This window comes from Vulpes lagopus, chromosome 9 (assembly GCF_018345385.1).
Source record: "Vulpes lagopus strain Blue_001 chromosome 9, ASM1834538v1, whole genome shotgun sequence".
In the NCBI taxonomy this organism is placed as follows: domain Eukaryota; kingdom Metazoa; phylum Chordata; class Mammalia; order Carnivora; family Canidae; genus Vulpes; species Vulpes lagopus.
Genome location: NC_054832.1, coordinates 11,082,843 through 11,094,847, shown reverse-complemented (window position 1 = coordinate 11,094,847; position 12,005 = coordinate 11,082,843). Strand labels below are relative to the sequence as shown.

The window sequence follows — 12,005 nt, the reverse complement described above, 5'->3', positions numbered from 1 at the left end:
TTCTATATCTTCGTGCAACTTGAAAGAGGACTCTTACGTATAAAAGGTGCGTAAGAGAGAGTTGGAGACGGACGCTGAGGGGGCAGGTGAAGAAAGCTGTGGCCAAGACTCGGGGTCACCTGCTGTAGCTCAGAAACTTCAGGCCAAGGCTTTATGGACAGAGAGGATGACACTGGTCTGGCAGTGAATGACATAGGCTCCAAGAATCTTCTGGAATAGTGGATATATACACGAGCCCTGGAGTCTCCAGTGGGTTCAGATACCAGCTCTAAAGTCACCAGATTTGGGGATCCCTGAGTGGCTCGGTGGGTTTAGCGCCTGCCTTCAGCCCGGGGCGTGATCCTGGGGTCCCGGGATCGAGTCCCACATCAGGCTCCCTGCATGGAGCCTGCTTCTCCCTCTGCCTGTGCCTCTGCCTCTCTTGCTCTCTCTCTCTGTGTCTCTCGTGAATAAATAAATAAAATCTTAAAAAAAAAAATAAAGTCACCAGATTTGTGATTCTATACAAGTATTTGAGTGCTCTGTGCTTCAATTTCCTCACTGGTAACACGAAGACACTGACAGTCTCTAGCTTACAAGATGGCTGTGATGGCTAAATACAATGATGGAGGAGCAAGTGCACAGCACCTGGTACATGGTAAACCACCTACAGATGGTGGTCGCCAGTATTAATTTCTAGACTTGCATGCACAATGGGGGCGAGGGATGGGGGGCAGGGACCTGACATGAAAATATATGGGGAAACCCAAGAAAATGGAGGAACAAAAAAATTTCTGTCCAGAGGCCTTTTTTTAACAAACTAATACTGCTCCCTCCGGTAAGTAGATGCGCATGTCTTGGATCAGACATTCCAAATACTGAGTTTTTCACCTGAAGTTCTGGCCTTGAAATAGAAGTGAACCAATCTGTGGTATAGTTTTTTTCAACTATTGCCTGCTCAAAGCTTAAACAACTTTAAATCCCAATGATTGAAGACAAGGAATGTAAGTGATTTCCAGAGGTCACTTAGCTTGGGACTAGGAACTAGAACCCAGGCTTCCAGAATGTTCTTCTAGTGCATGTTACGGTTTCTCGTGAGAAACCGAGGAGACTTCCTGAATATCTACCAAAGGACGGAGGTCCTGGGGTAAGCTGTTCTTAGGTATTAATTATAAGACTCTCAAGTGTGAGAAGAGGGTTAATCTCACAGCCGCCACAAACTAGATAATTAGTTGTATCTTCCCTTTGCTCTTGCCTGTAAAAACTTCAGTGTCAAATCTGTGGTCTATTTCCAGCCACTGTATGTGATCTTATGTTACACATTTTGTGAAGAGATCACACTCCTGGACTTTTATCTTACTTTGTCACCTTTACTTTCCCTTTGTCCTCATTTCTTAATTAATTTTACTTACATTGTGTTAAAATGTGGGTTGGCTTACTACAAATTAGGTTATAAACAAATTATTTATTTCCAGAGGTGAGGTTTAACGACAAACCACTTGAAAAATCAAAGTCCCCATAAAACCCAAATCTGCCCATAAGCTTATTTGTTTTCTAATCAAAAGCCTGCTTTAGTCTCCTGAGACAGATGGCTGAATTCATCACAATAGGGGGACTTCAGTAATGTGATGCCTGGGCTATTTTGGGTGCTATGGACTCTGGTGCTGGCAGGGAAAAAGCCTGGAGCGGCCTTCCCTGCACGACAGGGCTCCATGCTACAGATGGGCCAGGAGGCAAAGCCAGGTGGAGTGTACCTTGCTGCCCGGCTACTTTCTCCTGTCTTCGCTCCATGGGCAAAGAAATAACTGCTGCAACGGGGAAATGGCCAAGGAATCACCAAGCAATCACATGGAGATCCCAGCAGGGCATGGAGAGGGGGAAGAGGGCAGGCTCTCCCAGCCACACAGGCTGGTGACCAATCCTGGCTCCCTGAGTACTGCCCGTGGGAACGTGGGCAGGTGATTTAATCTTTCCGTGTCTTGGTGTCTTTAAAGTTATGGTCCCAGCATTGCCTACTTTGTGGAACTGTGGTTAGGAATCAGATGAAGTACTGGGGTGCCTGGTTGGCTCAGCTGGGGAAGCATAGGGCCCTTGATCTCGGGGGTTGTGAGTTCAAGCCCCATGTTGAGTATAGAGATTATTTAAACAAAACTTAAAAAAAAAAAAAAGTTAAGTACTATTAACTAGCCTAGCCCCATTTTATAGTCAGAGAAACTGAGGTATGGAACAATTTGAAATTAATCACTAAAAGCCACCGGGCTACCAAGTGGTAGGGATGGATTAGAATCTGGGTATGGCACAGGGTCCACGCTGGAGCACTCTGCTCTGAGACAGAGACAGCACAAGCCCTTGTAAGGAATTCAGAATGCCCTGGGAAAGAAGAGATGCACCCACAACCCCTATGGCAAACCCCTGTGCCAGTGGGGCCAGAGTGGGAGGGTGGTGGTGGCTAGACTGGGAAAGCTCCTTGGAGGGGTCTCTGGAGAGCAGACCTTGAAGGATGGCTAAGCATTAATACAAATGAGTAGAATATTCCAGGCTGAGGCACTGTATGAGCAAACGCTCAGATCATAGAGGAAAGAATGTGGTTTGGGAATCTGGTGTACTTCAGAGTGGCAGGCATGTCATGGGTAGGTGAGACCTCCGGGGAGCCAAGGGGCTGTGCCTGTACCATCTCCTCCTGCTGGTTTCCATACCCTAGGCCCAGATCCCAAAGGTAGGTCCACAGAGGGAAGCTATAGGTTATCATAAATGTTGCCGAGGAATCTGACCCCCTATGTGTTTGAGCAATAGTCAGTCTGGATCCTGCTTCTGGCTTCTGGAACACCATGTCAGCGGGAGATAGGCAGGGAAAGACCAGGCCTTGAAGTCTATCTCACATACATGCACACACACCAACTACTTAGGAAAACGGCCCTGACCGCCTCAGCATGACTATTTAGGGTTGTTTGTGAGTGACCACCAAAGTCTATGACGTGGCGAACTGTCACTATGCCACAGACAGATTCTGGTTGTAGGTGGTAGGCTCTAGCTGGGGAGATCCGCCAGCAGATGGCTTGGGGCTCATGTCTTCGGAAGGCTCCCTGTTGGTGGCACTAATTTTCACAAAGTGGTGCCTTTCTTAATGAAAAATGCCCCCGGCCCACAAAAAAACAAAACAAAAAGACCAGTAGCTACTAGTCCTGCTGCTCACCGACGTGAAAGAAAGTGATGATTCTAAGTCAGAAAACAGAAATATCATATAATTCACTGCAGACCGACCAAGCCTGTGAGGTGACTATAGGTGCTATAAACTTTGCACAGAAATAAAAACCGATTAACAACAGCATCAACGCTTAGTGAAATGTGAAAAGAAGGTTAAGTTTATGATTTGTGGCATGAAAACCTGCACAGGGGGTGACCTTCAGTAGAAGGTTGTTTGGGTTTGGAACATCCTCTCGGATGAACCTGGGGACGTCTGAAGGCTCCAGAGACCAACCGTGGACGTGTCAAGGACAGTGAACACACTGGTGTGTGCCCGTGCCAGCCCCTCCATTGCTCTTCTCTGGCCTGTCTCACCAGGGAACTAACTTGTTAGCGCCCTCCACAAATGTCTCCTCCTCTGGGGAGCCTTCTCCTGCAGTTTGACACTTTTTCTCAGCATTTCCACAGCATGTGGTTAACATGTCAGCCCTAACGGTCAACAGTGCTCACCCACTGGGTTGCCTGTCTGTCTCCCTCACCAGGCCATGGGCTCCCTGAGCAGATGGACTGAGAAGGCCCACGTGACAGGCACACACGCATGCAGACTGGATGGCCAAACACACAGACACGTTCGCATGCACACCATGACACTGTGGCTGGATGGGAGGACAGACATGTGCCAACCCACAAATGGGTGAGTACGGCTTTTTCCAAAAACTCCAAAGATTCACAACACCTTAACACAGGCTTTAGAAGAGGCCCTGTAATGCATTCAGCTCAATTACCTGTCAGTTACGATCAGAAACTCATTGGTAGGAGGAGGTGACACATGCGAATAAGCATATTCCTCCGGCAAAACTTCTCTTTCTCTGCATGCCTGTCATGGGCCTGACCCCGCTGGGCACTGGGGAGACTCTCGGCTCTTGCCCTAAATTGTGGTGGGCTAGTGAAGAGTTTTGGGGAACTAAGAAAGTAGGAAAAGATGGGGAGGGGGGGTTGCCTGGGTGGCTCAGTTGGTTGAGCGCCTGCCTTTGGCTCAGGTCATGATCTTAGGGTCCTGGGATGGAGACCCGCATCGGGCTCCCTGCTCACTGGGGGAGTCTGCTTCTCCCTCTTGCCCCTGCTTGTGCTTTCTCTCTCCAATAAATAAAATTAAAACAACAACAACAATAACAAAAAGGTAGTAAAGATGGAAATGATGAGCCTTGTGGATATATTTTGTCGTCTGCAGTCAATGCCACTAACTGATTCTGAGCACATTTATCTATCAGGCAGTGACGACTGAGGACCTGCTATACGCGGGCTTGATTCTAGGCCTTGCAAACACAACGGAGAAGACAGACAGAGTCCCTGCCCTCTTGGAGCTTACATTCTAGAGAGCAAGAAGCCAAACAGAGTACTGATCCACAGTGATAGGTGCTGTGAAGCAACTGGAGCGGGGAGGAAGCTCCTTTAGAAAGTGGGGTCGTGAGACAAATGTTTCAGCAGAAAAGGACAAAAGGGAGCCAGCCTCTCAAAGCGCAAGGCCACAGTGCAGGGAGTGCAGCGGCCTCAGGAGGGACGGCCTGGTGTGCTTGAGAAAGAAGAGGCAGTGAGGCGTGAGCGGAGGGCAGGAGCTAAAGTCAGCCCCCTCAACCCTGCAAGGCCCTTTAGGTCCCAGGCCAAGGAGCTGGTGTTCACCCTAAAGCACAAAAGGAAAGTTTTAAAGGCGAGAAGTGCCTACGTCTGATTTATGTGTTGAGAAAAACTTTTGATTTGTATTCTGGCTGTTGTGAGAAAGGATTACTTTGCTTTTCTGAGCCTCCATTTCCTCATCTGTCAATGAGGTTGACAATACCCATTGCACAGAGTTGCTACTGTGAGCGAGAGAGATTTATTAGCACAGTGTCTGGTGTGCAGGAAATGCTCAGCAGTTTAGTATTGATTGGTTTTTAAATGATCCTAAATATCTTCCAAGATGTTTCTTGGCCTTAGATACAATCACACCGAATGTAGCCAAGCCCTCGTCCGGCGTGTGTGCAGTCTGGCCCGTCTGCTGGATGTGCTAAGTGTCCACTGCCCACTGTACCCCACGCACTGCCTGGCCCGGGCAGCAGTGGCCCTGACTTTAGGATGACTTACCCCAAGGAACTGCGCCTTTGTTTGGGGGCCCGTGAGGTAGTGGGCTGGGAGGGTCGGATAGGGTTCTCTTGTGTCCGGGTGGTGGGGGAGGAGGCCTCTTCTTGGACAGGGTGGAGCTGCCACTAGAGGTCTGGGTGCTTAGAGGGAGTGTTGAAGGTGGGCCAGTTGGACCTAGAAAGGAAATCGAATGGGGCAGGAAGGTTAATCCCAGTCTCATAGACAGAACAGCCAGTATGCAGTTACTTCCACACAGCAAATGTGGTATGGTTTGCAGACGAAGCACAAAGCTGGACGTGGCCAATTCCATCAACTCAGTTACTCACAAAGAGGGATTTCAAAATTGCTGGTAAAAAAAAAAAAAAAATCACAAGAAAAGAAAGGGAAGTTTGTGCTTTTAAGGAAATGCCACATGGAATGCTACTGGGTTTAGATCTTCATTTAGGTACGACAGGAAAAATAAAGCATATATTTTAAATGAAGAACTTAGTGGGAGCATCACAAAATCTACTGAGAAAGAAGGGCCCACAGCACTGGCAGCAAAATCAATGGAGAAGGAACAGAGTATGGGCTAACCCTTCAGGGGGCCACAGGGTGAGACATGGATGCATTCACAGAAAAGGATCTTTCTCTCTGCTATAACTTTTTCTCTTACTTGGTAAATTTTGCCTGAAGTTCTTTTTTTTTTTTTTTTAATGATTTTTATCAAGAACAAAGGATCCACTGTAAAGAATTACTTGGAAAAAAAAAAAAAATCCCCAAACTCTTTCTTCCTTCAATTCTGAATAGTTCCAGGAATCATAAACCACCTATCGGAAGCCTGAAAAAGTTACAGAAATTAGACATTGATTTCTACAGATTTGAAAAAAGACTCCACTTTCTCCAGAGGTAAAGACGGGATGGCAGTAACGATTAATATTACACACACACACAAAACCACTACTGCAAAACTTGACTTTTTTGACCTAATGTTTTTAAGGGAAAAAATGGAGTTTGTTTTCAAGAGCTGTTATGGGATTAGTATTACGGTCTTAGCTTTGTTTATCTGAAGTGACACGTTGAAGTGGTTGGTGTGTGCCAAGCACTATATGCTGGGCACTGTGACAAGCATCTCTCTTTACGGATATTCCCAGGTACATGGTGTAACTGTGTCCATGGACAACTGTTTCTGCAAGCAGTAGAAGGGAAAAAAAAAAAAAGGGGAAGAAACCAAAAAAAGCTAAGAACACTGTCACACCAAAATTTTCACACAGGATAGTAGATACCTGGTGATCCAGAAACGCTCCGAAAGAGCTTTTTACATTCTGTATATTAAAACAAAAGCTTGGGGCACCTGGGTGGTTCAGTGGTTGAGCATCTGCCTTTAGCTCAGGTCATGATTCCGGGGTCCTCTGGGATTGAGTCCTACATCGAGCTCCCCGCAGGGAGCCTGCTTCTCCCTCTGCCTGTGTCTCAGAAATAAATAAATAAAATATTAAAAAAAAAATAAAAGAAAAGAAAAGCTTAATTACTGCTGGCTTCTTTCCTTGGTATTATTTCCCATTACCGACTCCTGGTCAGCACCGACGCTGACTTACACCAGTGATTCTCAAAGATGGTCTCATCTTGGAATTAATACTGACAATCTCAGTAAGATCACCAGCTGCTTTTGGATAAAATGGCCTGAGCTCTACAGTTTACCCTCTGTCCTACTGATGTGATGTCTGATGGAAGCCTTACTGTTTCTCCAAACGAACACCTGGTTATGCTACCAGTCATGTAGTTTCAGAAGTGATCTTATAACAATAAAGGGACCGTTACGGCAGCCTTGCATTTGTAGGATGATTTGTTACTTCTCAAAAATGCGTTCATGGGGTGCCTGGTGGCTCACAGTCAGTTAAGGGTCTGACTCCTGACTTTTGGCTCAGGTTGTGATTCTGGGACTGTGGGATCGAGCCCTGCATTGAGCTCTGCACTCAGCGCGGGCTCTGCTGTACATTATCTCCTCCTCCCTCTGCTCCTCCCCCTGCTCACATGTGCTTTCTCTCTCTAAAATAAATGAACAAAATCTTTAAAAATGATAATGTGTTCATATATGCTATTCCCCTTGATTTTTTCATTATTGCCCCCATCTGCAGTCAGGAAAGCAGGAGTATGGGGGTTCGGAGGGTGTAAGGTTTCACTACCATGGGGTGTGAAGGTCTCTGGCCTGGCGGGGTGCTCGCCTGTCTCACACTGCCGTTCCTGAAAGCCAGGACTGCGCTCTGTGCGGAGCCCAGGGGGAGAACAACACGGACAACAACAACAAACGCTCAGTGTCAGGAAGTGTGACTTTCCTCTTGGAAATAGGCGGAGAAGAGAGATTAGACGATGATGAGATTCTCCAGCACTTTCATCTCTACCACCACCTAGGGATCTTCTGATGCAGTGCAACTAAAAGTCATGGCATCAGTTCCAAATCCTGTCTGCAAACAAAAATCGCCAGAGACAAGGCACTAATAGGGCTGTGTCTCTGAGCAAAGTTGTATGTGTACCTCATTTCAGGAGCGATCCGAACACAGAGTCGTCCTGTAACCATAAGCCGAGCAAAATCCAGCCTCCTGTGCCAGCATTCCAGAAATGAAGGGATTAGTGTTCTGTGGGATCATGTACCTCTGTCTTACTTTATCTGTAATCATATATTGCTGCTTACTTGTTTATTATTGCATGTCTCCCCCCTCAGACTGTAATTCTATCAGGGCCAGGCCTTTTTCTGGACTAGTTTAGTCTGGTGTAGACTAAACTAAGTTTAGTAATATAGTATTGGATAAACTGACGAATGACCATTACTTCTATCTTTTTAAGGCTGGTAACCTTTTAAAGAAAACAGAAGGGTGTCGCAGGGTGACCAACAGAATACTAGAAATCGGGGGAAATATTAGAGACATGTTAAGCGTGAAAAGAAATATTCAATACTCTAATTCCCTAGCCAGAAAACACACACATAGATCCACCTATTGTTTTGTAATAGAAGCTACATAAAATGTGGCTGGGAGGGCATGAGTTTAAAAAAAAAAAAAAGGCTGAAAAACACTGTATGAGGTCCCTGAAAAGCATAATTAAGCTTTCTTAAGATTTAAGGATCTTAGGGGTGCCTAGGTGGCTCAGTCAGTAAAGTGTCTGCCTTTGGCTCAGGCTGTGACCTCAGGGTCCTGGGATCAAGCCCCATGTTGGGCTCCCTGCTCAGCAGAGAGTCTGCTTTTCCCTCTCCTTCTGCCACTCTCCCTGCTTGTGTGCTTTCTTTTTTTTCTGTCAAATAAATAAAATCTTAAAACAAAACAAAACAAAAGAAAAAAAACGATTTAAAGATCTCAGAAGACTTTTAAAATTAGTAACTAGTGTCTCAACCACCAAAGGGGATGTTTCATGCAAAATAATCTAAGTCCTGGCGTGGTGAGGAAGGAAGCAATTCTGGCAGGATAAAGAAAGCTAAAATAAAACAAAATAGAAAAGAATAAACATGGCATCAAACAAACACAAAAAAAGGGTGGGAGGCAAGCTTAACAGGGTGGGGAGGATTGGAGGTGACCTGGACAGCCTGCTAGGGCTGGTGGAAATAAGGAGAAAATGCCTCACTCCTCATTTGCTACTAATACTGACTAGTATGTCAAATTATCTTCTTGCTTTTTTCTTAAAAATATGGCTCTCAAAAGCTTCCAAAGCTGTTATAAATAACTCTGAGGTTAGTGAAATTATTAGAAGGTCTCCTTGGAGGAGATCATGAACCTCACCTCTTCCCAAGATCGTGTGCCTTGTTCCACAACCCCACCAGCCCTCTGGGTCACTCTGTGTGGATGCTCTGCTGTGTCTTTAGCTCCAGAGATGCCCAATGGACTGCTGGGGGCTGCACTGCCATGCACGCCTCCATGTCATCAGTTCAGGGAGGCCCTGAGTGAGGTCCGTGTGCCCAGCAAACGTGTGCCCAGCACAGAGCCAGAGCTCAGGAAACTCATGTGCGAGGTCACTATCCACCTCGAAGCCACTGTGCTTGCTCTGGGCAGTTTGCAAAGCCCTTGCTCTGCAACCCCTCGCCCAACCATTCAGACTCACAAAAGGCTGTGGCTGTTTCCTGAGACCCGCCCAGGAACTGGTGTTTCCTCTGTTCGTGAAAGCTTCCCATGGAGATGGGAAAATAATACATTCATAGACTCCAGGGATGGTTTAAATGAAACCTCACCAGATAGGACTTGATTGTCAACAACAAGGAAATGAATCTACTTATTTTGGAAAAACTGTCCTGAAAAGCCATGCATGTACACCTAAATACATATTAAAAAAAAAAAAATCTGTTCCTGGGATGGCCAGGTGGTTCAGTCGGTTAGGTGTCTGCCTTTGGTTCAGGTCATGATCCCAGGGTCCAGGGACTGAGTCTTGCATCAGGCTCCTGGCTCTGTGGGGAGCCTGCTTCTCCCTCTGCCCTCTGTCTCTCATGAATAAAAAAATAAAATTAAAAAAAAAAATCCTAAATTCACCATCAGCATGGTTTTTTTTTTTTTTTTTTTCCAGCATGCTTTTCAAATCTCCTACATTCCCTAAATTTTGCAGAGCTACCATTTACTGAGTATTGTGTGCCGGACCTAACACTCAGAGAGGCTTATATACATAATTGAGAACTCCCCTTATGAAGCAGCACTGCTGTCGTGATCATCTACTTTCGCGGTGAAGACGCCTAAGGCTCAGAGAGTTTAGGAAATTGGCCACTCACAGTACATGAGTGTGGCTCTGTGTGACCCCAGGGCGGGTGCTGATCTTTGATGGTCGGTACCTGTTCTCCTCCTGTGACTGCCCCTACGTTCTCCCTGGCTGGGATACTCAGGCCCAACTACATTCCCTCCTCACCTCTGCACCTCATCTCTGAAGGGTCAGCTCAATCGGAACCTCATCCAGAGCCTTCTCTGACCCATCCCCTTTGCCTTGGGCAACTGCTTTTACCTGTAACCGTCCACAAGGCTAAATAGCACTGAATATTCTTCTCCCCATTGCATTATAGCTAGATTTTTCTCTTCTTTCCCAGGCAGAAAGCTCCCTTGGGGCAAGATTCATGTCTTCTTCATATCCCTCAGTGCTTGGCACATTCTGAACACTCAATACAAGTCTATGGAAATAATTCATGGTTTAACTCGGGAGGATGCTTTCTCATTGTCCTTGTACATTCGGTTTTTAGTAAAACAAAACACCCAAAGGTCCGCCCTGCTATTATTTGGGAGGCCAAATAATAGTACATCTTCATAATTTTAAGTAAAACAACAAGACCCAGAAGATGGCTTTCAATTTCTGAAAACACCATCTGTAGAAATATAATGTACATACTCTAAACACACCATAACATATACACTAAGTAATAGTAGCAGAAATTCTATCTACACACAACTCTGGATAAGATGAATGCGTTTCACGGTGTGGACCTGAAAAGTTTGTTACGTCTGGCTGGCTCAGTCACTGGACCTTGAGACTCTTGATCTCAGGGTTGAGTTCAAGCACCACGTTGGGTGAAGAGATTACTTAAAAGTAAATAAAATCTTAAAAAAAAAAAAAAGTGGATAAAGATATAGTGTATTTATATAGAGAAAGACGCTGTATGTAGCAGGAAGGCACTATCACTGCACTCAGATGGGGAAACAGAGGCACAGGAGGGCACGGTGGAATGCGCAAGGAGGCCACAGTCAGTCAGCAGGGCTGGGCAGGGCTCTGGTGCAGCAGGGCCATGCAGGAGCAATACCATGCTACATATGATGTGGCAGGAGCAATTCCCCATCCTTCAGACTCCTTCTAGGAGCCCAATAAATAATAGACTAGTGCCTGGATTTAAGGGCCTAAGTAAGGGTGGTTCTTTAACAACTACCCATGGGGCACCTGGGTGGATAAATAGGTTAAGCATCTGTTTTTGGCTTAGGTCATGATCTCAGGGTCCTGAGATTGAACCCTTCATTGCCCCTTATTGGGCTCCCTGCTGAGCAGGGAGCCTGCTTTTCCCTCTTCCTCTACCTGCCACTCCCCCTCTGCTTGTGCTCTGTGTCACATAAATAAATAACACCTTAAAGAAAAACCAAACAACTACTCATGCATCTCCATACGTTAAGAAGCACAACACGATTCCCTCTGATTCCCTTTGCACACCTGGCAGTCAGGTGACTTGGCTAGTGAACCTGTGCCAGTGGCCACCCCTGAGGGCAAAAATCCCAGACACACTCAGCCTGCAATGTGGCCAGTGCAAGGGCATAGATGCACCATGCTTTAAAAAGGATCAGGGGAGACTGCTAAAAACAGGCGAAAAAAAAAAAAAAAAAAGATAAAAAATAATCTGACATGGATCAGGGATGACAGCCCATGGGATGCTTCAATATAGAGCCACTCAAGTGGTTATCTTTTCATGAGATTTAAAAAAAAAAAACCACCCAGGAAACTATAGTCATCAGTATAGGAATAATGCTGTTATGAGGAAAATATACTTCCTAGGCCAACCGCCATCATCCTGCAATGCCCCTGACGGTGGCAGGCCACCTTCATGTCCTCCCTTCCTGCCCCCTCCCCGCCCTCTCTGATTACTGCCATGAGCCTTGAATGAAAGGTGCAGAAATGTCAAAGATGCTCATGCAACTATTTGGCTGTGATGCTGCACACATTCTGTAGACTTTCAGCAAGTCAACCATCACACCCCCAAGGTCTCTGGCGTAGTTTTAGGGGTGTCCCCTCCAGACTCTGGTCAC

The 12,005-nt window shown here is 46.1% G+C and overlaps 1 protein-coding gene across 2 annotated transcripts in view; it reads right to left on the bottom strand.

The window, feature by feature from the left end:
* The window catches only part of ASAP1 (ArfGAP with SH3 domain, ankyrin repeat and PH domain 1), a 355,167-nt gene that overhangs the window by 17,307 nt on the left and 325,855 nt on the right, over positions 1-12,005 (bottom strand). The window contains exon 25 of one of the 2 annotated variants that reach the window (XM_041769622.1): positions 5,284-5,454. The exons of the other annotated variant lie outside the window; for it this stretch is intronic. Within the exon in view, the coding sequence (XP_041625556.1) occupies positions 5,284-5,454 (171 nt within the window). The remainder of the gene's footprint in view (positions 1-5,283; positions 5,455-12,005) is intronic. 2 annotated transcript variants of the gene reach the window in all.